General features: G+C 42.2%; 2 protein-coding genes across 4 annotated transcripts in view; both read right to left on the reverse strand.

Moving 5' to 3' along the window:
* Positions 1–21,026, reverse strand: part of tfeb (transcription factor EB) — a 31,573-nt gene extending 10,547 nt beyond the window's left edge. The window contains exons 1-4 of one of the 3 annotated variants that reach the window (XM_083972638.1): positions 20,734–21,026; positions 9,305–9,398; positions 2,446–2,550; positions 1,338–1,508 (exon numbers count right to left, since the gene is read on the reverse strand). In XM_083972638.1, coding sequence (XP_083828764.1) covers positions 1,338–1,508; positions 2,446–2,475 — 201 coding nt within the window. In that variant the 5' untranslated portion in view covers positions 2,476–2,550; positions 9,305–9,398; positions 20,734–21,026. Of the gene's footprint in view, positions 1–1,337; positions 1,509–2,445; positions 2,551–9,304; positions 9,399–11,279; positions 11,464–20,733 lie in introns of those variants that run through there. The other 2 variants (XM_083972636.1, XM_083972637.1) reach the window with 2 other exon arrangements.
* Positions 21,027–21,778: 752 nt separating this feature from the next.
* Positions 21,779–26,419, reverse strand: tmem183a (transmembrane protein 183A). Its single transcript, XM_083971180.1, has 8 exons — positions 26,226–26,419; positions 25,776–25,865; positions 25,500–25,670; positions 25,232–25,391; positions 24,733–24,913; positions 24,475–24,555; positions 24,202–24,357; positions 21,779–23,354 (listed from the first exon to the last, which is right to left on the reverse strand). The coding sequence occupies exons 1-8, from the start codon at positions 26,287–26,289 to the stop codon at positions 23,163–23,165; spliced, it is 1,095 nt and encodes a 364-aa protein (XP_083827306.1). The 5' UTR covers positions 26,290–26,419; the 3' UTR covers positions 21,779–23,162.
* Between the last annotated feature and the right edge of the window lie 1,543 nt (positions 26,420–27,962).

Raw genomic sequence — 27,962 nt, forward strand, 5'->3', positions numbered from 1 at the left:
CTGACAAGTCTAAACACTGAGATTTCATAAACACCATTCCACACAAACACCCACCCACACACACACACACACATGTATGCACACGGAGTAAACTGTCAATACATCGAGTTGACCCACACGGTTATCAGTGCATACAAACTGTAGATTTATGGTCTCAAATACCATAAAGCAACACACACACACACACACACTAGTACATAATGGTTGTATTGCACAAGCTCTCACACACACACACACACACACACACTATTAAAGATAAGGACGCGCACAGGCATCTTTGGAATCGGGTAAAATGTCACTTCAGCTTTATCTGTCCCTGTCTGACTCAGACTATCTGCATCACTCCTGTCTGTCCTATCGTGAAACATGTCAAACGTCTCTTATCTCCTCCTCTCCTCCTCCTCCTCCTCCTCCTCCTCCCTCCTTCCTCTGTCTCCCTACCTGCTTGCTGCTCCACCGCATTTTTCTCTCTTTGCCTTTTGCAAATCTGTCCCTGACTTTTCCATGTGTGGCCAGAGCTGCTGTGTGTGTTGAGAGGCTGTGACATCCAGCGAAGTCTCTGCTGCTGCTGCTGCTGCTGCTGCTGCCGTCCTATCCTGTCTCCCTCTCAGCAACATGTGAGTGGATTAACATAAGTGCTGAACCCCCCCACCCCACCTTTTTTTTTTTTTTTTTTGAAACTCCAACCTAAACCAAAATCTTTTTTTTTTTCCCCCCTTTTCCATCAATCCCCTCACTCAAATCCGTTTAGTGCTTTGTCTTTGTGGCGGGGTTTTGCATTTTGACCCTGACGTGAATCACAGAGATTTCACTAGCCTATTACAACTCATTATTTTATTCCCACAGACTGCACGGTGGTCCGGTCTAAGTCTACAAACACAGAGAGAGTATTTAGAAAAAAAGTCTGTGCTCAGTGGATAACGGATCAAACCGCAAATCCCCCCTTAAAGTTTTTCTTCTTTTCTTGCCAAAAGTCTCTCAACAGATTATGTATCAGTCATACATTACAAGCAGTGCATTCACACACCGTTATAATATGTATTTATGTTTCTATGTTACATAATTAAGAGCTGTACCATCATTTTTCAACTCATTTATTGAGCTAAAATTACCTTTGCTGGTCGAAAAGCTTTTGAAAACAAATAATTTCATCATATTTGACTTTTTGACCAACAAAAACTAATCTAAAGTCGTCACCCTGGGCTGCTCTTACCATTTTGTGAACTTTCATTGACCAAGTGAGCAATTGGTTGGATAAGAAATCGGATGTGAGCGTAAAAGGAAATAAAAAAAAGAGATGATCTATAATGAAATGCCTCTTTTGCATCCCCACTGACCTTAAGAACCTCCACAGGGACCTGCATGCTTTGGTAATGCTGCGGCGTGCTGATGGCCGGGGTGGGTGCAGGTGGCCCCGCCATGCGTTGCTGCATGTAAGGCTGCAAGACTGCATTCTGCTGCTGCTGCCGCTCACGCCGCTCCTCTTGCTGCAGCTGGTCTCGCATCAGCTGGAGAAACACAGACATACAGAGGAATGCTCATTAGAGAAGGAAGGTGATGTAGCTTTTGGCTTTTTTTTTTCTGTCCCGCTGCTTTTTTAAGAGTGGATATGAAGAGCTGGCTGCATCTTTGCAAATAATAACTGGTGACTCATGTATGTGTTTAATCAGACTGTAATAGGAGTATGCACAGTGCATACATCAAAATATGCAAGGGCCAAATAGCAAAGCCAGATTTATCAGTGGAAAAAAAAAAAACAGTTGCTACATGTAGATGCCCTTCACATAAATGACACACCCAGACGCACTGAGCAGAATACCTTCCTCTCCAGTGTCCACTCAACCAAACACTGTGATGTCCGTGGCTGATAAAAAGCTTGCATGTACTGTCATACAGCTCTGGAAAAAATTAGAGACCACTTTCACAAATGTTTCTTAAAAGCATCTCTACATGTATGACAGTCATTCTGTTCTTTTCTTTTCTCTTTTACACAAACACAACTCATTCTACTTAATGAGACACTGATGAGGTCATCATCTGAACCACATCTGGTTTTATAGGAAGATTATAAAAACCACTGCTGGGATTAAACATTGATATTATCCCACAAAAACTGATTTATAAACTCTTCCTGAGTTAATATTCTTGCTGTGTTGTTTAGGAATAAATATGAACATGCTTTCTTAGCATTATTAATATTCAAGGTCTGAAAAGACTTGATATTTCTTGTTACTTAGACTAGTTTAGTCATTTTCAGCCAATAAAAGCTCTAAATGACAATAATTTTATATCAATTTTGGGAGAAATAGTCGGTAGTTGATAGTTGAATAAAACAAAACATTTATAAATAGTAAAACCAGAGAAACTGATCATTTTGGGAGTGGTCTCTTAATTTTTTCCAGAGCTTGTATATGTCGGATGGAGAACGGTATCCGTGTGCTTTACCTGCATCCGCAGCCCGATGCGTGAGGCCATAGCTGGGGGGCGAGGGGGCAGGGGAGGGCGAGCCGACGTCAGTGCACCGCAGTCCAGCCCGAGAGGTAGAGGAAGCTGTGGAGAAAGAGAAAAGGGTGGAGGGGAGAGAGAGAGAGAGAGTGAGTTAAGCAAGAGGAAGAAGAAAACAAAAGGGAGATCGAAACTGAACTCACACCGCTTATCAAGAATGGCCGCAGTGTAAAAACCTGTACCTCTTTATACACATGCCTGGTTCAGTTTTTTTAGTCACTCATGGGTGCATTAGTGACAAGGAAATACATGTGTGAGGGGAAGGGGAAGTGTGTAGTGTAGTGATACACTTTTAAACATGTTTACAAAGCTGTGTCGTGGTGGTTAGCTGCTGCTGACGTTCAGTTTGTCTTTGTTTGTGTTTTAGTTCAATTCATAGTAGTCTGGTGGTGGCTTCTCCTGATTCAAGATAACAGTCTTGAGTCAGTTAAAAGAAGAACAGACATATCTTCCTTACAAATACGTTGTCGGCGTTGTCGTGTGTGTGTATCTTTGCTGGAACTAGACTAACAGTTTCCACCTGTCAACTCTGGTGCCATTCATCTCATCTCACAGGTATGAGACGGAGACATTTATCTTGATGCACCACTGGGCAAGCTGGATTCACCACCTGTCTCCTCACTCAGTCATACGCTGCTGCTGCTGCTGCTGCTGCTGCCGCCTCAGAGGCTCCATGTCACCTTTCTCTCACAGACCAGCTGTCAGACTGCTAATTCTATTTACCTAGTGTGTTTGCCTTGGAGCATTCGCTTGCTACAGTGTCTTTTTTGTTTGCATGGTCGCTACAAATAACTGCATCTAGAATAGATCAGGCTGCAGTGTATTCACGATGATGTCTGGTGCCTTGTGTGAAAACACATTCAAAAACAGGCCGTTATGTGTCTGAGCAATAGGTTGCAAAATGTTCAGACACTTTAAAACAAGACAAACTCCTGCATAAAACTGCATAAAATACATTCTACAATTATTGAAGCAGAAGTAAGCGGAATATTTGTGTTAATATAAGTCTTAAATAGTTCTATCTTCCGATAGCAATCACTTATATAGAGTGTTTGGTCTGAAACACGGGTCTGTCAGTCACTCTGCTCTGCTGTAAGCCGAGGAGAAAACTTTCCTTGTATCCTACAACCTTTATCCAATGAGAGAGAACGGCATAAAGGGGCGGTCCTCTCTGTGTGTGTGCAGCCAAGGGATGCGCGTGAATGTGGTGACGTAGGGACTAGGGCGGGGACTGATACTCCATCGGCTGACAAGAAGTTAGCCAAAACGACCGGATCGCTTACTTCTGCTTTAAAATCATGTTATCAAGTGATACCACATAATACCTGTTAAAGGAACAAGTGAATGAAAGTCATTCTGTCTCAATTGCCCGTGTGTAAATCACAGTGACAGACACACAGCATGTAATTTAGTTTTGTCTCCTAATATGACTGACAGTGCCAAGTGCGGCCCGGGGCCTTGTTGTGTAAACACAAACAGTAACAGCAGCACCTCCAGAGTAGACAAACATCTGTATCATCATCCTGCTCAGAATCAAACACGGTCGGAGGGTGTCAATGATGTCAGCAGTAATAATCTCTTCTGTTTCTCCATAAAGAAGGAGAAAATGAGGAAGCCTTTGCGGACGGTGGACGGGTCATGTGGGAAGTCATGTGGTCTTGTTGTTTTTGGGTGATCATGTGAGCAGAACGACTGTGTGGGGGGGAACACCCATCACTCCAATACGATATCTCCTCCTCTCTCGCCTCACTCCGGTCACAACCATGCGGCTCAGTGGGGACTCCCGCTGAGGCCGTGAGAAGTTCCCCATCTGCGATGACTTGCATTCATTCCCTGCATGACTGAGCTCGTCCGGACCCACAAAAGGTGAGACCAGGAAACCCAACCTACACTGTGGTGGCCCCCTGTTTCCACTCCAGTCTGATGTCTCTCTCTCTCTCTCTCTCTCTCTCTCTCTGCTGATTGTGATTTGTGGCGAGATGAGACACAGAGCAGCAGTGACAAGAGACATCAGTCAGAATCAGATTCCTCCAGTCTCTCATCAGAAACACTGTCTGTATATGGTCATAAAGAGAGAAAGACACAGAGAGAAAGACAGAGAGGGAGAGAAAAGCTCATTGTGTGTGAGGTACAATAAGAAGGGCAGCTCCTATTGAGAAGGACTGAAGCCGCCTGTTGTCCGAAGTGTACATTTCAGCGCCCGAGGGGGCACACACTGCCCGCTTTGTGCCCATTGGATGGCCCACATGAAAAACACACACCCATGCAGAGATACACATTGAAACACACACATTCCAACACAAACATGTACCACCACTTGGCCTCAGAGGAAGGGCCGACTCCACACCAACATCCTCCGACTGAAAACAAAAAATTATATTCTACTATCATAAGAGAGACACAGACATGCTATAAAGAACTGGACAGCTAATTGTCCTCTTCTTTTTATTTACGGTATATTTATAATCATGGCCTTATTTCATATTAAAGCAGAAGTAAGCGATCCAGTCGTTTTGGCTAATGCTGCGTTCCAGGCAGGCTTTTGAAACCGTAAATTACAGCTTCAAGTCACGACTTACGACTTTGTAGCGTTCCAGGCAACCCACAACTCATGTTTTTCCGACCTGTTTTACCTGTGAAAGTCACTATAACGGCCACTCGTAACTTCCGACCCGTGAACTCGTACCAGATCGAACTGGTATGACTTCACAGGTCGGAAAAACACGAGTTACGGGCTGCCCTGAACACACCATAACTTCTTGTCAGCCGACGGAGTTAGCAGCCCCCGCCCTCGTCATGGATCTATTGGTCCTCGTCCCTACGTCACCACATTCAGGCGCATCCCTTGGCTGCACACACAGCCCTTCATGCCGTTCTCTCTCCTCATTGGATAAAAATTGTAGGATACAAGAAAAGTTTTCTCCTCGGCTCAGAGCAGAGCAGAGTGACTGACAGACCTGTGTTTCGGTCCAAACACTCTATGTAAGTGATTGCTGTCGGAAGATATAACTATTTAAGACTTATATTAACACAAAAATATCGCTTACTTCTGCTTTAAAGTAATATGTTTTTAATCTTCTAAATTGTATGGAACTACAGATGTATGACATAAAGCTTTGCTTCCTTCAGCCCCTTCTCAAACTTGCATAGTATCATTATTGTTTTGGTTTTACATATACTGTTTGTCTTTTGATGTGCTTGTTTGAGACAAATAAAAATCAAATCAAAAATCAAAATCAAAAGACATAGAGAGACACAGCGGTGCAACTCTCTGCAGCAGCTGCTAACATCTGGAGCTTTGGAGGTCGTGCCCCCCGCTGTAGTAGCAAGTAGCAAGTGTGTCCCTCAAGGTGCCCAATATTTACACAGACAAACAAGTGTGTGGTGTGCACGCACATACACACAGTGGTGGAATGCTGCACGGTGTATTTATAGAGTCTGACAAATGGGGTGATTACATCTGCAAAGTCAATCGGCAAGGTAGGAATGCCAGCCAGGGAAGGACGTGTGCGCTATGCTTGGAGAGTCTAAGGATAGACCTGTACGCTGTACAGAGTGTAAAGTCCTCTGGGGGAGAGTATTTTGGCTATATATGTAATAATAACACTGACGTTATGTCCACCAGATAGAATATAGCCGACCACATTCAGTTCCACCGCACGGGTCCACACTTTCTTTTTCTTTTTTTTTTTTTACATAAGGTTTCATATGAGAAACCCGCTAACATAAACATGCTAATCTCATGCTAAACTACTGATTTACAGCTTGAAATTTTACATAGAGTCAAGTTACAAAACTTCACTCCAACTAATTCATGGCTGCTCCTCCATAACACAACAACAACACACAATATTTAGTTTCAAAACTGATAAAAACAAAACTGAAACAAGGGCGCTATATCTAAAGAGCAATGGATATACTAAGTCTACAGAGACTTTCCACTGGTTTCAATTGAAAATGTATGAAAATCATCTTCAAAATGTTTATACTTTTTAAAAAATAAGACACAATTTTGACCAGATTACTTTCAATTTTTTCAGGATACCAAAAGAAAGAAAGAAAGAAAGACATTAAAAAATAACTATATAATGCTAAAACGCTGCAGAAAGAAAGTGCTCATGACTCCACATGTGATGACAGCAATGTTTACATAACACCATGCATATGTGTGTATCATGTAGCCTGTAGCTGTGACTAACCCATGACACATAATATGTATGTTATAACACATGCAAAACACGCCGGTGCAATATCACTTCCTGATATCGTATGGTGACACACGGCTACCAGGCAGCATGATCTCCCACACGACGACGGGGCCTTCCCATCGCCGCCGCGCATCCACTGGGGTAAAGCAGGCATCTGTGACGCAGTAGGAGCACACAGCGAAGCATTGTGTCCCCAACGCCGTGATGTCACAGCCCCCTTCACTTCAAACACTGACAGCCGGTGGGAGGATGCAGAGCGGAGGAAGCCGGGGTCAGAGGTCGACTCTGGATTGTGCCACAGATTAGTCACAAAGTTATACGTGCCAGTAACATGCACACGATACACAAAGTCTGCTGTGCAATACATTAAAAAGGACGATGTGCACAATGCGATGACATCTATTGTTCGATCCATGTGCAAAGTGCAACACATAAACATTCATACACATGAACACACACACACATAAGTACACACACACACTTGGGGGCAGTGTGGGGCCATGGCACCTGCTCAGGGACATGGTGTTAATTTGTGGGATATGTATTTTTAGACGTGACTCTGCAATGCCAAGGGAGGCCTTTTTGGCAGCCAACGGTTAAATGTGTGCATATACACGCAGAGACACATGAAACCTGCAACAAAAAATGCATGTGTGCATTCATGCACACAGCTGCATAATAAAATTTCAAAGAGAACTTCCACACGTGTTTTCAACCAAACTAAAAGGGACGAATGCAAAATCCAAAAGAAATTTTTATGTCTGTATTAAGATCAAAGCAGTTCTGCACACAGAGAGAGAGAGAGAATAAAAAATCCTTCAAGGTCATGGAAATGCCTTAAAACAACACACACAAGTTTAACCTGTATTATGTCATTCTTGGAAAAAGTTTTAAACTATGAAACAACTTGTTAATATATAAAAAAAGGGTCCAAATGTGACACTGCACCGTGCACTTCACCAGGCTTCCCATCACTGCACTGAAACATGCGCACTTGCACAAACACACACCCTTTCCGCATTAAGCTATCTGTCTGCCTGCTCTAATGACTAAAATAAACCCCCCCTGCTCTCTGTTCTCCTTTTCAGGAACACCCTGTTCCCCTGAGCCATGGTGTGTGTGTTTTTTTGTTTTGTTTATATACATATGTGTGCGTGTGTGTGTGAGAAAGAGAGAGCGTGTGAGTGTGTATGTGTGTATGTGTATATCTGTGTGTGTTTGTGGGTAGGTGGGGGTGGGAGGGTGTCATGCATATATAAAAGGGTGAGTTTGCATATATGTATTGCCGCTCCACAGCGTCTGTTGACTTTAGAGAAGACTCTTTCAGGACATGCACACACACAGACCTAATAGCATCAATATTCCCAAACCACAGCAAGCGCACACATAGACACTCAACGGGAAACGCTGGTAGGATTATGTGTCGGGGCTGGCATGGCAAGTATGGGGTCCTTAGCCCTTCCTCTTTGGTCTCACACACACACAAACAGCTGTATCCCTTAGTGACAGAACACGCCGAACTCTTCTGCGTGGACATGCAGACAGACAGACTGGCAGACGAACGGATGGCAGGATCATGTTCAAACACTTAGGCTTGGTATTCTGTTGGGTCGATTGCTGCTTCAGATATAAAAACCTTCTGTTACCACCTCACATCTGTACTAATTACAACAGATACAAAGTATTTCGTTACGGCATACAGAGAGTTGTGCATGGGCTCCAGAGTGGATGAGGTCATTTTTAGAGGATCTAGAAATAATTTTCTATTTCTATATAAGTCAGGATTGCCTTCTGCTGCTGCTACTGCTGCTGCTGTGTTAAAGGGATAGTTCAACATTTTGGCAAATTGGGCCATTGCTATAATCGCTATAGTCATAGCAGTAGGTTCGTTACATTTAATTGTCGATGCAAGCTATTTTTAGAACGGCAGAGCAGAGCCGCGAGCTGCTCAGAGCTACGCTACAGAGGCTCATGGGATTTCTTGGTTTCCCTCATCAAATACACAATCCAACAACTCCAAAACGCTCTTGTGGACAAGTTATGACCACGCTATGAGATAATAGCAGAATGTTACAAGACGGAGTTGTTTTCGAGGTAAATACAGAGACTGCTTGCCGAAAAACTGTCCCTGAAGGCAACACGCATCAGCCGTTTTGCATGAATTTACCTCTAAAACAGCTCCGTCTCGTAACGCTCCGTTATTATCTCATAGCGTGGTGAATGTGCAGGTCACAACTTGTCCACCAGAGCGTTTTGGAGTTGTTGGATTGTGTATTTGATGAGTTTGATGAGGGAAACCAAGAAATCCCATTAGCCTCCGTAGTGTAGCCCTGAGCAGCTTGCAGCTCTACTCCGCCGTTCTAAAAATAGCTTGCACCGACAAATAAAGGTAACGAACCTAGTGCTATGACTATAGCGATTACTGTATGGCAATGGGTCAATTTGCCAAAAATGTTGAACAATCCCTTTAAAGCAGAGCAGCTCCACAGGCAGTGAATGAGTGGAGAGTATTTCACCAGCAACAACAACACATACAAAAACATGTACATGCACACCACAAAACAGCTACACGGGCACATGTGCAGTTTTACCTGTTTGAGAAGAAAAGAGGAAATCACAAATAGGAATACACTCTGCTGTCGGTGCTGACTACATGTCTGGAGGCTGGACAGAGTGGGTGGCAATCTGCACACAGGGAGGTGATGACGGAGCAGAGTGGGATGAAGGAAGGCGATGAAGGTGCAAAAAGACAAAAACAAAAGACAGACAGACAGAAAAAGATGATTGGTTATAAAATGTGGAAGAAAAAAAAACAGATGGGATGAACAGCTGTAACATAAAATATGAATGTGGTAGCTAGCTGTAGGAACAGTGGAGGGTTGACCAGGGGCGAAGCAGCAGGTGTGCTGCACTGAACAACTTATAAAAGAGAAGAATTTCCGCGGCGGAAGCAAAGGGAAGCAACAGAGCATGGTAAGATGCACCGAGGGAGGATATTCTTCTTCTCAGCTGCTCTGTCACTCTATTCTATGAGATGCATTTCATTTGCTTCTTTGACTGAGTTTTTTTTTTGTCATACAGTAAGTTCCTGCGGCTCATCCTCGGCCGCCGTGGTGTCAAGTTTGCTATCAGGGTTTTTTTCGCACTCTCACATCTTGTTTTAAATGAGTTGGAGGTTCAGGAGTGGAGCTGTGCACACATCCTCATCCTCATCCTCATCCTCTTCCTTTTGTTTCATTTTTTTAATTTTAAATCTTATTACGGTTGAGTTCAAGAGTTGCAAGTATGACAACTTTTTGTTAAATAATCAGCGTCAGACGTTGCATTAATTACCATCTCTGAGCATTTTCTGCACAATAACCAACTTTGTGAAGGTCATGTGAATGAATCACTGCAACTCATCAACACTATGTGTGAATCACAAAGCCTGTCACCTTCTAAACACGGTCTATTTATAGCCGACTAAGAGGGGACCCTTGCACAGGGTTGAGTCGGTCCACTCAGACCCGCTTCACAGATCACAGAGACGATTGTGATGTTACCGAGAAAAGGATGACAACAGGTTTATCGGCGCTAAAAACACACTTCCAAGCCGTATCTAATCAAAAAAAAGAAAAAGAAAAGTAACAACGCAATGAGATGCCGGACAAGACAATAGACCCACATCATCAATAACTACCACAATGCATCACTTCCCCTTTCCTTCCATCAGTTTTCACAACTCCTCGTTCTGTCAAGGGTGAAGCAACTTCCTCCGCAGGCAACCCAGGGAAAGAACAAAAGCTGTTTGTCATACCACAGCCTCCGGCGCTGAGGCGGCTTCGGGCATAAATATTTGCTTGTTTTGATATCGACGGACATTTACCCACAAGCAAAAGCTTGGAAAATTACAAGAAAAACAAAGTAAATGTTTGTCTAACGTGAAATCAGTGAGGTATTTCCCATCTAACCAACCCATGTGGTAACAGTAACACACACACATACAATATACACAGTCATACACAAAACATGTAGCAACACCAACACCTGCACATGGAGATATCCATGATCAGATCTAACCACACAGGACTAGTCAGCCTGTTATACTGTAGTGCATGAATATTAGAGCAGAGGATCTAGTCTCCACATGAACCACACTTTACTATTTTGGTTCCATTTGGCACACAAACAAACTCTTGTAATTCACGAAGCTACTTTCATTGTCTCCCCCAGCAGACTGCCCACACAATCAGTACCATCTCGGTGCCGCCACATAGCTGCACATAACCAATCATGCATTGCTAAACGATGCAGTAATGACTCGAGATCCAATTTCTGCTTTTGAAAGGTCAAACTGTAAAAATACGAATAAATCTCTTTACTTGTTGACAGCAATTCAACCCAATGCTTGTTCTGCTGCTGCCGCCGCCGCGTCTATTTACTGTTAGACAATAAAAAACACTTTGCAGCAGAATAAACATTAATAATTTCAGTTTTTAACGTCACATCTACATAAACAAGTGTCAAGACGGTGACACTGATGCATACAGGACAGTATGTATATTATGAACTTTGTTTTTTTCTTACCAGCAACTCTCCAACTATCCCAAAGACAACATAGTGTATCCAGGGAGATATCTGCTCCTCCACCACGTGTTAATACACACTCTCACTGACGGAGACGGAGCAGCCTCTGCACACATATACCGGTTCACTGGCCGTGCCGCCACTCCTCCCCTCCACCAGCTGAGTTACAGTAAACGGAGTGACATTCACTATTAGTCACCACCTTCCTGCCTCGCTCAAACTACCAGCTCAGCTTCCTATTCCTCCTCCTCCTCCTCCTCCTCTTCCCTTAAATTAGCCTGAATGCCGTACTCTGGGGCAACAACAAGGAGAGCCCTGTGTCCAGCAAGCTCCTCTCTCTCTCTCTCTCTTTCCCTTTCTCTCTCTCTGTCTCTTTCTCTCTAATGGAGGACTCCTCCTTCAGTCCAGTCTCCTTCCTTAAAGCAATGCACAACATTTGCATACAGCAACACCTATGTTATGTGCGTGCATTAACACACACACACAAAGCTCGGGGGCAATTCCTTATTTTGGCCAGACCGTGTTGTTGTGTTTTTTTTTTCCAGACTTAAGCAGCAGTGAATCAGCAAATTTACTTCTTTCATTCTCCACCCACACACTGACACCCACACAACCACCCACACACACACACACACACACACACACACACACACACACACACACACACACACACACGCTGCAGTTGAGCTCATAGGACTTGTTATTACAATACCAGGATTAATTGGTACTTTCTTGATGTTGAGTGGATAATATTACTTTTTTTTTTTTACATTTATTTTAATATATAACATATACGTATAGATATATATGTTATATATTAAAATATATATATTAAAATAAGTGTCAAAAAGTAAGTAGTAGTAAAAAAAAAAAAAAAGTAAATATTCATTGTCTTATATTATCAATAATCTGTATCGATTTAGTGTTGTTGGTTTTGTTTTGTTAGTTGTCCAACACTTGCCTTATTATCATAATGATAGAAAAGGCTCATTGCATAACATAACATTATCATTTCCTGCAAGTTTTGGTCACTGTATTGTTGTGAAATAAATTAAAGGGCATATAGTTCCACCCCCAAAAAAACAAAAAAACAAAAACAAAATGCAATCTAAAGAATGTCGCCAAGTGAACCAGTTCTCTTCTAAACTGACTGAAATTGATATAGATGATGTTGAATCACTATTTCAGGGTAATTTTAAAACAATATACAATATCGTTACAGTTCAGTAATATAATAGAAGTAGAAATAGAAAATACTTTACTGTCTATCATTTTCAAAAGGCAGACACTTGTTTCAACATATCACATCCAACCAAACTTGCATTATGACACAATAAAAGCTAATAAAAGACAATGAGCACTAGCTGAGGGCTGATGATGACATCGTTCGATGAAATGAACCCACAGGTGAGTGATCACACCTGTATGCAGGCCATGCGGGGGGTTTCTTTCCATCAGCTTGTGTTGCACCGTATGTAAATACTTTTAATTCTCACTGATGAGAAAAGAAAAATCCTGAGCTGTCACTAGTTCCACTGTTTTCAGCTGAAGTGGATCTGTATGATGATGGTATGTTTACTTCGCGGTGACTGGCTGTTGTGCACAACAACCCTGTGACAAACTGGTGAGTTCAGATCAAAATAAAACTTCCTCTGAAAACAAGTGCTGAAAGATGTGTTTACAAGAAACAGAAGTCACATTGTGAGTCCATTCCCTCGCTCCTCTCCTCTTCCCTCCTCCACGCCCGCACGCTCACGATAATGTGGGTAAATGTAAAAAAAAAAAAAAAAAACGCTCACAAGTGCAGATGAGTGTATCAAACCGACACACAAACATGAAACAGAAAGACAATAGACAGACAAACATGAAAAGAAACATCAGTAAGTCGGACTAAGTACTGACTGACAGGACATTTAAAGGAGCCTCCTAGTGGTCATCACGTGTATAATAGAAACTTTCCAAACATATGGAAACCAAGCTGTACAAGGACAGGTCCAGAATAAGTGTTTGTTTTCTAAAAAAACATTTGCTTATTATCTGTCATACCTCTCTGTAAGGCTACATTACTTCTACTGTTGCTAGGCCTCAGTAATTCCTCTCTGTCAGACCTTACTGTAAGTTCAACTCATTAACCTAGAATATATTGGGACCAGCTTTGAAATCAATCTCCAAATCAATGTGGATTCGCCCAGGGTCGTAACACAAACACTATTTCCCCACAAACATAGGCTGCTGTAAAGGCCACATGCAGAATTTCCATTGTGTTTGACAGATACTCTGGGGGGGGTTGGGGAGGTTGGTGGTTGGAGCTTTGCCATGTTAATAAAAACTTGGCCTCGGGCCTCGTATGTAACCGGACTATAAATACCGCTCCGTCCGTTACTCCTCCTCCTCCTTACATGCCCCCCCCCCCTTTTCATCCGTATCTGCCAATGCAGAAACACAAACATTGGTATCAAAGTGCCACTCGGCCAGTTGTGCCTATCACTACGAGAGGAGAGCACATAGGCTAGCATGGTTCAGCAGCAGCAGCACCCAACTGACAAGCATCCCTTGTTTGTACACAAAGCATTCAGCAGAGGGCCCGCTCCAGTTCTCATAGTGCCCGCAGTGTATTTACTGGGTTATTTTGGTCCAGGGGCAGGACCCCTCCGGGCCCTCGGCCCATTGGCTGAGAAAGCCGCGTTCCTGTCGGCTCCGGCCAATGGCGAGGCATCTGTGTAGGAGGGCAAATCATTGACCAAGACAGTCTTGTGCTCCTTTGACAATGGCCTATGGGGCGAAGCTGGACCAAAACACTCACATGCACAGGCACACATTTCGTCCACACACACACACACACACACGCGCGCGGATACACAAACCCAAGACCCCATGTCTCGGTGTCCGGCGGGCAAGATTCCCATCGTTTACTCCATCTGTCACCATGGTTGCGAGAGGGCCGCAAACAAATACTATATAAATAGAACATCATTGTGGCTCTATAGAAAGTGTCAAAGGACGGCGTTGATATGCGAGTGAAGTCTGACCCGGCTATGTTAACCTTAGGCTATCTGTGAGTTAAGTAGGACAAACAGTGTTGTCACTATAGCAGACAAGTTATTGTCAAGGCTGCACATGATCCGTCTGCTAGCAAACACATGATCTTAACACACAACTTCTTTCATGTTGCATGTGTGATATACAGTATAAAAGCTGCTGAGATGTCAGATTTATCATCTTCACATGGAAGCAACCAATGCAATCAATGGAAATATTATAGATCATTTTGCACACATCATCCTCCGCATCAAGCTGAGATATTTGGTCACTTTGGCACCTTTTTAAAATAAAGTTTTAAAAAGCGAATCAATCCCTAGACTTGCTCATTTCAACATGCGCTCACGTCCCACTAAAATAAAATCTATGCTCATGAAAAAACCATTTCCTTATGGTATAAGTATTACATCATACGACCTGAGGTGACCCCTGATGTCGTGCATCGCTCCTTCATAACTGCACGAATCAATGTAGATGATTTACAAACTCTAAAAAATACACTAGGATCCATCTAGTGTCTATGTTTCTGCTGTGGCTGGATGTCCCGGAGATCGTACTTCAGTTTAAAGCGTATAAATGATCTGTTATTAATACTACTGAGTAAACATACTTTAGGATCTGTGAGTGTGTGTGTGTGTTTGTGTGTGACAGAGAGAGAGTCACAGATTGATGAACTAACCAGATGCACAGCATTTTCTTTTTACGTGGTTGAAAGTCATCATGTACGGGCTGATGGAATGGAAGGTATTTGAGTTGATGAGTTGGGTGATAAGACACACACACACACATGCACACACAGTACACACACGCATACAAAATGTATTTCGCTGCAGACATCGCACACTAAAAAACCTGATGGTTTACAAAACTTTTCCACTCTCTCTAAACTCTTCTTTCTCCATCCTTCATCCTCACTGTGTGGACAAGTTGAAAACTAGTTTTGATTAACAACGTAGAAGCGTGGCTGACTCTGACAGACAAAAAAAACCCCGACAGAGTGAAGAGAGAGAGAGAAAGAGAGAGGACAGGAACAATGGAAAACATGAGGAGAGTTCAAGGAGGGGTCGAGGGTGTGATAATCAATTAGATAAGCTTAAAGATGAACTTCCTGTCTGCAAGCGTGTGAGTAAGTGCATGTGCATGGGTTGCAGCAGATCAGCATCCACCTCCTTTTTATTTGATTCCCTGACCAAATATAGGGAGCTTTTGATTAAACAGTGCAGACAAAGGAATGCTGTGTGTCTATAAACAGACTCACACATCCAACCTTATACAGCGCATCACCGGCTTTCTACCACAAATGATTCCGCCACGGACCGAGAGACCAACGCCAACAAAGAGGAGGGAGAAATGATCTGTTTAAAATGTACGTAAACTGGAGCTGCGCACAGAGTCGCTGCTTAAATAGCTGAGCTTTTCTGTAAATTACTGATGCGAACAGATAAGAGCTGTTTAAAGAGAGAAGATATGTGCTAATGACTGAAGGAGCATCCGTCCAGCTCTTCAGCTATCAAACAGGTTTAAAGTGATAATCTCCGCTAAGACGATTCCCCCTGCTGATATAATGATGTTCAGCGCTGATGAAGGCCAAATTAATACTTTCCCTATTTCAGCAAATATTAAATCTGAGCAAGTAGCCAAAAGTCGCCGTGCCAGTGAATACAAAAGGATTTTATAACAATTGCAACAAGTGCAAAAGGTTAAATTCCTCTTTATGATTTAATGGCAGTTGGCAAACAGGTTTCCGTCAACTGCCAAAAAACATCTTTGACTGAGGGTCATAAATGCGTCTTAGTAACAAAGAGCTGCTGCTCTGGTGGGACCCTGAAATACAGTGAGGTTTAGTCATCCTCTCACAGAGACACCTGTGCAGTGTAACAAAAAAAATACTAACAAAAAGGAGATTGAAGGGCTCAGAGAGTCGGATTCATAAAAAATATATGAATAATCTGTGCACTTTGATGACGTTAGAGGCTGACAAGGTGAAAATCAAAATATTTTCACAAGGGTCCGTTTCCACCAGTGTGGACCTGGAGCTGAAAAGACATTTTAAAATGAAAGTATTCTTGGTTGCTTGGTACAAAGGACAAAATAATTTCCAAATTTCTACACATTAGATTGGAAAAGAAAGACAGGAGCAGGTTCAGGACTTGATGGTAAAAGAGAAAACTGTTCCACAGTCTGTGTGTCTGACGATCCTCTGAATATATGATATAGAGAAATATAGAGAAAACTTTAAGCGATGTCGTACATGAGAGAAATATGAAACAAAGCTATTAAGACCTTGATAATCAAATGGAAAGTCATTACAGCCAAGTTTCATCAAGATAAGTGGAAGGAAATATTGCACTTCTGAATGATCAAAAGGAAACACGAAGGTCAATCTGATCTAATATGGAGCCGTGTGTGATGTCACAGGAGCTTTTTACCTGAGGATGATACAAAACCTGTCCATTTCAACCAATACAAGGTGAAAACTAAGTCCAAGGCCTCCAGAATTAATATCAACAATATGATGGAGAACATGAGTTAGAGATGGTTTGACTAATCACAGATGAATAAACGCGGCACGTGTCGTGTCATGAGTCATCAGTGGACATGTCCTCTAAGACTGAAACTGAGCTGTCACAGTCACAACATTTAAAGTGGTGTGGTGTTTACTGTGGTGGTATTTCTATTTCTAAGAAGCATCCCTTGAGGTGACAGAGCCACATCTCTGGAGCTGCAGACAATTAGGACCACGACTACGAGACTAGAAACAAAACCCCTGCAGTTCAAACTAATAAAAACAAACTGTCCGGACGTAGCAACAACAACAACAAGAGGGCAGCTGCAGCGCGTGCTTCACAGACGCAGCTGAGACGACGCCGTCCGTACAGAGAAGACAGAAAGAGAGAGATAGAGAGAGAGAGAGACTGCGTTAGACCATCACTACTGTCTGTCGGTCAAAAGAGGATATGAAACAGAGGAATGGAGATAAGATGAGGAAGTGGAGTCACACATTCAGCACATGCCCTGAAACGTCCCGCCCACACTCACCTCTGATAGATCATGGGTCATGTTGTCACACAGCACATGCCGAGCTGTCACTGCTGTGGATTTCTAGAAAAAGTCCAAATGACAAACTTTTTTTTTTCTTTTTTTTTTATTGCTTTGGTGTTTTGATTGACTTCTTTCTCTTTAGGGAAGCCCAGTGAACCACTGAGACAGTTCCTCATACACATATTTTACTGGTCTAGTCACGACATGGCAGGACACAGCTATCCAGGTCATAGGAGATGTGTCCATATGGCAAACGGACGAGTCGACGCTGTGTTTACACACTCCTGATGCTCTTTCACACTAGAGTACATCCATTGGGCCTTTGCCAATATGCCTGTGTGTTACTGTGTGTGTGTGTGTTCCTCTGTTGCTTCTGTTTACCTTAAGAAAATTAACCCTATGGCCAAACACTTGCAAGCAACCATGAATCCAATGAGGCAGAAAATACACTTTTCCGTATACACAGCACACAGGAAGCACTGCATGAGCTAATCCGTGGATATTTCCGACAAGTTGATCACAACACAGGCCAGAAGAGGAGAGGAGTGGAGATATGCTCCAATGCAACAGGTAGTTTGATCATTAGAAAGTATCTTCATTAGAAGAGTTTGTCAAAGTGGTCTTTGAGGTTTTAGCGTGAGGAACCCGACTCTGTTTTCCTCCGCCGGCCTCAGCAGCAGCAGCAGCAAGTTACAGCTGTGTGTTGGAGCTGTTGGAGCGATCACTCTGTCAGGAGAAAATGCTGCTCTGAATACTGGCTGCTGACCTGCGACCTTGCTGACAGTGACCTCACAGCTCAGTGTGTTTACTGACCCCTGACCTTTCCTGCTGTGGTGCACTCTGTAACCCCACCGACGCCTCCATGTGCATCTGTCCTGCTCTCAACAATACACACACACACACACACACACACACACACACACACACACACACACACACACACACACACACACACACACACACACACACACACACACACACACACTTATTCTGGTGGGTAAAGTGCAGGTGTCAGTCTACACATGCAGCTACACTTACACATTGGGTTATTATTATATAGAAATGGTGTCTTATCACTACATTTTACTTATTATATTCATATATTTATCAATACGACCTCTTTGACTTTGGAGTTTTTCAGTTCAGAGGCGTTATTAGGAAAAATATAGACAAATCATAGAAATTACAAGACAATAACCACATTAAACTGGTTTGTTTACTCTCCCGGGTCATCATGGAAGAATGATAAATCATCATCCGTAACCATCATATTACAATTATGCAACAATACTGTCTGGAAAAATAGTCCTAAAATAACTTGGCTGAACACACCCACTGATTGTGACATACAGTATGTTCGTGGAAATCTAAACTACTAAACAACTCTACTACTATACTATCTAATGTGTGAAAGGATTTCTTGAAAAAGGGATATTGACAACATAATTTTGCTTCTTTCTGCCCACTTTCATTCAGGAGTTGCATTATTGTTATTTTTTTTGAGTTTTTTTTTTCTTTTTTCGATGAATGAAACAAATAATAAACTAAACTAAACCTAACATACTGTTTCCATACACAACAGGTGTGTGAAACATATTACTACAAAGGTATTTCAACCCATTGTCATTCAAATTGTTCATTTTTTTCTTTTTCTTTTTTGCTTATTGTGTCAATATTGTTCTGTTTGTCTTGTGGTTTCCAGGATTGCAGTTCCTTAAAAAAAACCACCTCCCATGATCTATTTCATAAAATATACACAGAGCTTATCAGAAATATAAGCCGAAGTGTTGATTTCCTATTCCTGCCAACTCACTCCGTCTGTGGGATGTCATCATGATATTTCATAACACAACAACAGTCACACCGGATTAGTGCTACTGGTAATATCTGACGGGGAATTTCTTAGAAGCGCAGTAAGAATGAAAGCAGACGGCCCGGGTCATGAACGTAAGCAGAACGTAAGCACAACACTGGAAACAAGAAAAAAAAAAGATGCTCTTTTCAGTCACAAGTTCAGACTTACTGACGGAGAGACCTTTCTGATCTGACCTTTAACCCTTTATTGTGTTCTGTGGAGAAAGGTATGGTCGATCACAGAGACGGACGAGGCCGTGGTGGGGGAGGGGGTCAGGTGTCAAGGAACGGGGTCTAATGTCAAATGGACAGTTAGAAACATTGTAGGTCAACCAACAGGCCAACAAGTAGATTAGTAGTTGAGGGGAACTTTTAGTTTGACCATTATTAGAGCAAAAGAGAAAGAAAAAAAAGAAAAGAAAATCCTGTTTTGATGCTCACTGCCATCATCAGCACCAATCTCGTGAAAATAGAAATCAATTCAACTATATAAAATGTGACTTTAGAAAGCCACAAAACGTGAAGACCACACCACAATGGTAATTATTACAATGACTCTGCATTAACTGGACCTAAACATGCATGCTGCTTACTAATAATAACCTTGCGGCATATAAATAAATCTCAGTCTGCAGAGAGGGGGCCAAAGGGGAAATAAATGGTAAGAGGCGGTGCCGTCATTATTTTGGTGTTGGCACCATGCAGGACCTTCAAGGAAAGTTCTTGAATAAGCAGCAGCAGCAGCAGAGCGTTCCCTCTGTGTGATCCGTCCTGTTTGCAGCAGCAGCAGCTTATACATGAGAGCATGTTCACCCACCCACCCCACTACCCCACCATCCCACTACCCCACCCCCCAGGGCTGAGGTGTTGTTACTGATACCAGCCTGCCGGGCTACTGTGTATATATGGCAAAGAGGGGCAGCTCCGAGCAGAGAGAGGCTAATAGAGATGACTGCAAAAGGGGGAAAGTGATGCATTATGGTCTAACTCAGTGGGGTCCTAATGCAGCAGCAGCAGCAGCAGCAGCAGCAGCAGCAGTGACCCTGTCTGAAAGGCAAACAGCAGAATGACAGAGCTGCTGTAAAATCTACTGTGTGATCCATTTGGACTGAAGACTGTCAACTATAAATGACCTGAACATAATGCATATGGAAATGTATTGAATGTAGCAGAGTTCCTCTATTCAGATCAATAATGACTTATCAATGGGGCACTGTGATTTGTGATGCTTATTGCAGCCTTAATGTAGTAAAGTGTAAAAATAAAAGTTGGCATTAAGTTCTCACAGCTATTTAAAAATGATTTGGCAACATTTCACTTAAAAGAGCAGGACGGTTCCCTAAGGACAAATAATAAAGTGGCTGTAATTCACTCTAAAAGCTCCGTAAAATCACACAACTTTGCGCGTAAAGGGGAGAAAACGCACTTTAAATCCGACACTCGCAGTGTTTTTTCCAGAGGTGTTGGTGTTTTAACAGGAGCCACATGTCAGTGGCGCTGCTGGTGAAATATCACTTACCCGCTCTGAAGGTCAGACAGTACGAAGGAAAGAGTTGGCTTCAGTAAAAGTGCGTGTCCACTTCTCCGTGCATGCCCTGATAACACACCGAGTCTATCAGCCTCTGCCACAGAAGAAGGAGAAGAAGGAGTAGAAAAAAGTCGTGTGTAAACGGAAAAAAGCCCACAATAAGTCAGTTTTCGGTTTCTCTGTATTTCCACAGAGCCGCTGCAGCGCGTGCAACCGCTGGAGCCCTCGGAGGCTAATTTGTTTTCGTTTCGTCCGTCGGGGATGTTGTCACAACCCGGAGAAGCGTCTGCGGTCACCTGTGCCACCGCCAATGGCGAAGCGCAGAAATGGGGTTTGTGGGAAATGTAGTTTTCTCACATCCTCCACTGGCTCTGAGTTATTTTGAGGCGATGACGTGACGCCTGTTGACAGCAAAAAACTGGGGGGAGAGTTTTAAGAGTCTCTCCTCTAACTTTACCCCAAAAATACCTCCAGGATAAACAGCAGCACTTCATGTATAATCTTTATTTTTCTTCTTTCAGTCTGTCTCTATCCATTTGAGAGGAAAAAGTCTCAATTTAATTGGATTACTCTGCTTTGTTTGTTATTCTGCACTAAATGTGATCCAGTGAGTGAATAATCCCTGCAACCAGTTAGTTTACTTTACAACCTGGGGATCTGGGATTTATTCATGAGGTCATAGTCTGTGCAGTTTTAGTCCAGATTTCATCACAGTCCACATCCTGTTGATCCAGCTTTATTTCCCAAATTCTCATCTATCTCTGCCAGTTTTGTGGTGAAATGAAGTGCTACTTAACATGACTGCTGTCTGGATTTCAGCACCAATGTCTCATTTATAGGTTGTGAATTTGAACACAAATGTAGGGAGATTGGAGCCTACACAGTGAAACTTACCACTGATATTGCATGGATGACTTGAGGGTTGTGCAGAGGTAGTACCAGGTATGACCACAAGTGGGAGGGAAAAACTACTTTGACACATGAACATTACATAAAAGAGAGAAGAGAAGAGCAGAGCCGTACATCATGGGCAGTTTCAGATTTTATTTCAGTGCAGTACGTTTTGTCAACCAGAGGAACCTCTCATCTGATAAAACCCAGACCACTCACTGAAACAATCACCTGCTGCAAACCTAAACATCCACCTGTCCTCTGCTATGGGCTTTTTTTTCTACAAGTGTAAACAGTTTGCAGCTAATCTAATGATTTCCTTCGCAATATATATATATATAGCATAAGTGCAAATCAATCAAAGAGAAATGATTTTCAATTGATCCCTAAATCATTGTAAGTGAAAGTTGTCGTTCCCTCCGTAGCACTCGATCAAGTATGTGACTTCACTTACATTCAAAATGCACAAGACAGACCACTGAGAACATGAGACTGAGGTTATAGAGAGAGATGGCAGTCATGGGCGTGGCTCATGTAATTAGCAAAGAGACAATCAAGATGTTTTTGTTTTTTTTAGCCATGAAACACTTAGAAAGAAAAGAAAACACTGCTCAAATCAGCAGATGAGAGGATGACATCAAGTAAATCAGCTCTTTGGCCCCTTTTAGAGTAGAGCAGTTAATATTCACATAATACTACATGATGAGGCTGCCTTGAATTAAATACATCCAAAGAAAACATATGATTAAAAAACAAACCAAAAAAAAAAACTATGTTGGTGCAACATTGTCAAAATTAAAATCAGGATATTTCATAACTTTCAAATTTCAAGTGAACATCAGAGACTGAGAGGGAAGTAAAAATGTTCCACCCTGTTGATCCAAGAGTTCTCTTCTTAAAAACAAAGTATGCCACACACACACTCACACACACAGGTTTAACAGGCAACTCTTTGTTGTCTGTGTTGAAGGGTGATGGACTTTAAATCTTTTATGCAACCAGTTGAACCAAATACACAATCCTGTCTGCCATGTTTGTTTTTAGGAGTGGGTAATATGTCTATTAATCATGTATTTCATTCTAATTTCTACACTGTGAAACACTTTTTTTTTGCAATTTGAACAACATGAAGTTCAATATCAATCTGAAGAATCTCATCTGAAAACCACATTTTCTTCCTGGTTTGACTGCATGATAATATGCTTTCCTACATCTGATTTTTTTTTTTTAAATGCCAACACGATTTTTAGATGATGATCTTCTGGTTATGATGAAATGTATTTCTTTCCCATGTTACCCAGCCCTACAGTACTTCTCCATGTTTGTCAGAGAGACTCAGGAAGTGGTGGCGCTGAGGAGTGTTCAAAGAGAAGAGGAACTGCCACCGTCACCATGTTTCAACAGAATAACACCCAAGACTATAATTTTTCTGTTTTGGTGGGACTGATGCGATTAACAGCAGAGGGGGGGTGGAGGGGCTTCTGGAAGTGGCTCTCTGCTGCAGCAGGAGCCAAAGAGGGAACAAAGTCCTATGCTAAGGAGTGTACGTAGGGGTACTGTGGATGCCACCAGTCCATGAGCCTCACACTGTGCACTGGATCCAAAACCACCTGGGTCCCGCCCTGATCCGCCCTCTTCTTCCCCCGCTGGAACGGCGGCGAGTCCTGGAAGACCAGACGAACTCGATGGTGGCGCATGTCTGTGCTGACGTTGATTGTGAACTATGAGACAGACGGACAGAGACAAGGACAAAGTGGATTAGGAAAGGAGTTAAGGAGCTGGTAGTTGTGCAAATTCATTATTTCATTAGTTTGTAAGACAAACCCAGTCTATTGGTCAAACACAATTCAAACATATTAGTTTGCATGTCCAAAACAAACATTAGGAGAAGTGATCCTGGATGTCTTTTCACATTATTCACTTCAGACTTCCCTCATCTGTGTTTATCATGTATTCACTGACTTTTTATGGGGCTGTGATGAAGACCCAGAAACTCTAGAGACTGTTGCTAATAATAAACAGCAACTAACCCCGCTCCCTAGGACTCACTCACCCTAACTAGACTTCTTAAAGTGTTTATATTTAGAGCTTGTCCCAGTGCTCTTGCTAGTCAACACTTCACCAATCTATCATATTTCAAGAAAAAGACCTGACACAGACCCCTAAAAGCAAGTTTTACCTAACAATGCAAAAAAATAAGAGAATAAGAATAGAATAAGGAATTAATGATCAGGTAACATTAGAGTCCCAGTCTGATGTTTGATCAAATACAGCAATAGATCTGATCTGCTAATAGTCCCTAAACTTTTTTTTATTGCTACTAACAATAGACTTCATTGTTTTTTACTATAACAGTTTGTACATCCCCTCATATCAAGTGAAGCCCTGTCTAATCTTCAGTATCACTCAGCTGTGGTGACTGACAGCAGATTTGGACATCGTATCATGGAATAAAACAAAAAAAAACCTACACAGCTTTTCTTATGTAGGCACGAAACAGATACTTCCACTCAGTAAACTGCAATACTTAACCATCGAAACCTAAATAAACAACATGGAAGTACTCACCAGGGTCAGTGTCATGCCCATGACCACAGGGGTGAAGATGAAGTTGAGTGTGGTGACCTGAAGCACGTAGCAGTCAGAGTCTGGGTTGGTGTGGACATCTTCGTATTGTCTGGGCAAACACAAGGACTTGGCACAACCATTTTTACTGTGTCCCTGCTGCAGTGGAGTAAAACACAGAAACAGACACAAAATGAACGCCAGCAGGAGCCACTGTCGGATGTTACCGACTTTATATGAAGCTAATGTTTGGGAAGGAAATGTTAGGGCTCTTACCTGTTTTACAAACTTGAAGTTGAATTCCCACAATACCTCTGGTCGAGTCCCTGACACCTGTTTCGTCCAGAACAGTAAACACTGCAACAGGAAAAATTCAGTGTATAACACAGCGGCTTCTATTGTGAAAGGCTGGGAGATGGATTTCATTCTTATATAAATATGATATTCATGCAAATGCAAAATGAAGAATTGAGAAATGTATTGTCTGTTTAAAGTGCAGCGGTCAAGATGCCGTATGTCCGTTTGATACTTTACCTTGGAGTTGAGTACGGTCGTGGGTGTGGATTCTGGCAGGGCAGGAATTTTTGAGACGCGCAAGCTGAACGGCTCATACAAATGGAAAAGGGAGCGAATGACACGGGCCCGTAGACAGCGCATCATGTGAATACAGTCAGGCTGGAGACGAAACGGCAGATCGGCATCAATCTTGTAATGTCTGCAAAAAACAGAGAGGGAAAGAAAACATGTTAATTATATGTCAATTAATGTCATTACTTGTCCCACATTCTGTCTTTTCCATTTTTTATCATCTAGGTAAACTTAGCACAAAACACTGAGCAAGATAAGATAAAACCATAGACTGCATAGAGACTCAGGTTATAGTTTCATGTGCACTTTCACTGCTACTCTTGTCTTCTGAGTGGATCAGCAGATTAGCTTTGGAACTGAATAGATTAATCAACAAATTGCCTTCAATCCACCACTGAAAATGACTTAAGTATGCGCAATTGATGAATAAATAAAATCGCCTCACCTTCTGTAGAGCCTGGACCAAAAAGCTGCGGTGCAAGTGACTGTCCAGGCATTCCTACAGATTAGGGCAAATCTGCACACATCCTCTGGCCGAATATAGGAGGAGAGCACTAGCCAAATATCCACTGGATACTCCCCCCCATCGCTGCTCTCACTGCACTCTGTAAAGTCAACGTACAAACATCACATTAAATAATGATAGTAACCAGGAAATCCTGTGCATTCAACTTATTGAGCCATTTATGAACCAAAAATGAAGTTGCAAATACCCTTTCTCCTCTTATTTTTCTTCTTGCGGGCCACTTTAGTTTCATTTTCTCCATCCTCCTCGGGCTCCAGGTCATCACTGCTCTCCAAAGCCTCTGACTGGACACTCACTGCAGAGGAGAGGACTTCCTCTACAGCACCCTGAGATGCCTCCAGCCCGCACAATAATTTTACTAGAGGAAAGAAAACAAAACAAACACATTCATATGTTATAGCCTTTTCAGCACCTGACTCACTACTCACTCACTTAGACACACTATCATGTATTTATTATTTACCTTCTTTAGCTACTGCATTTGCAACAGCCTTTTTCACCCTCCCTGACTTCACAACGGCTGGGTCGGCATCAGCATAATCAGCAACGGTCACTGCGGAAATAACATTAAAAATGAAATACATTTTCTCATTATTATACTGTTTAGCTGTCATAATCCTTTAATATATTCCAGCAAAGCCACCCTTGACCTATGACCGCTACTTACTGTACAGTGACACATTCAACCTGCTACATGACTTTAGCAGTGCGCTAATAGTCTTATGTGATATAGTGATACTATAAAGACAAACGTTAAAAGAGCTCACTTGTAGTATAATGCAGTAAATGCAATAATAAAGTATTAAAAACTGTTAAATAAAGGTGAACTATTTCAAGTTTAGTCTAGCCAGGTGTGGAGTGACAACAGTGGGCGAGTTAGTTAGCTTGTAGCCGGAAGCTAACGTTAAGTTACCTGATTCCGAACAAACGTCTCCAGCCTTAAATTTCAGCCGTTTTCGGTTCCCTTTCTTGGGCATGTCGACACCAATGATCTGCGAACGCTTAACGGGGCTGTGTGTCCTGCCATGGCTCTATGGCAAGCCGAGGTAGATAGAAAGAAAGAAAAATGAGAGAGAAATTGAAAAATGTTCCGCCAGGATCTTCAGCCATCATGGAATGACGTGACGTCGGAAATCTCGCGAGAGTATCGTTGCCGCCGCTCGGTCTTGTTGCTTTACTGACATCTGCAGGTAGGTGCGAGTATTACAACGATTTCTCCAGTGTACAAAATTGAGCTTTGATGCATTTTTGTTTTAATTTTAGGCACATTTTCCCACTTTCCAGAATACTTTGCACACTCTTCCTGAGATTTAGCTATTCACAATTAATTGTACACATTTTATATTATACTAGAAAAAGCATTTCCAAGAATGGAAATGGTGTGACTGCTGATAGCAACTGAACGCTGTTGCAGAATTAGCAAATAGTGCAAGCAGTGATCACCATACAAATGTTTGACCAAGGTCGGAATCGAACCCACAACCTCATTGTCATTAGACTTCCACTCTGCCTCTAGGCCACAGTGCACACACAGTTGCAGAGACTGTTGTCTGTTAATGATCTGCACACTGTCAACATCAAGAAAGCTTGAGAGTCAAGCTTGAATGACTTAGAATGAAAATTTCTGTGAATTTCAGGCTGAGAGCAGCAGTTTCAACATGAAGCAAGTTATCAGAAGTCAACAGATGACGACTGGGAAAATAATTCACTATAATTGTTGTTGAGGCAAGATTTGAACCAGCAACCTTCAGGTCTCCAGACCAGCAAGCTAACCACTAGGCTACAGACAGAGACAGTATGTGAGGGGTAAAGAAAACCTTTGATACAATGAGCTTTATACTATGAGGAATCAAAGACTGTCCAATGACAGCTGAATAATTGGAATCAAAAGTCAAGCAATGATGTGAAATGACTAAGGCAGGAATCGAACCCATGACCATATGATCACTAAACCTTTACTCTGCCACTCGGCTACAGAGAGCACACTGCTTTCAAGACTGTTGTCTTTCATTCTAATGTGATGATGTGCTGCAAACTGGTATGAGTAATCAAGGAGATAACAAACACCTGTGACCAATTGAAGGCGGGGGAGGAGAGCAGAATTCAACATAACATAACAAGAGTTCTTCCCTTGGATTCGAACCAGTGACCTTAGGGTTGGGAAGCGGCCACCCTAACCCCTACACTACAGTGGAGTTGTCAAGAAGACTGTTGTCTGTTAATGATCTGCACACTGTCAACATCTAAAAAGTTAAATATTTTAAAAAGTATAAAGAGTTAAAAAGAGAAAAGTAATGCCAATAAAGTCCAGAAAAAGCTGCACGTTTTGATATATGAATTGTTGAAATAGCACAAAGTATGAAGGACTAGAAGAAGACCGTAAAAAGGCGGAAGAAAATGGCCAAACAGAAGAACAATAGTGTGACTGCTCAGCAGTCACACTAATTAGTGCTTTCTATTCATTTGGCATTGCGATGGTGGTGCTCAATGGCTATCTATGTGGTTGTTCTAAATAAAAAAGTGTTCTCTAGTGAAGACAGCTGGACATCAATTTATCTTCTTTTTTAACACGATATCTTATCCTGTTTGGATTGTTTTTCATTGTGTCTGATAAAGAGGTGTAGCCTAATGATGATTGTGTCCAGTAAAA

This window comes from Trachurus trachurus, assembly GCF_905171665.1.
Source record: "Trachurus trachurus genome assembly, chromosome: 5".
In the NCBI taxonomy this organism is placed as follows: Eukaryota; Metazoa; Chordata; class Actinopteri; order Carangiformes; family Carangidae; genus Trachurus; species Trachurus trachurus.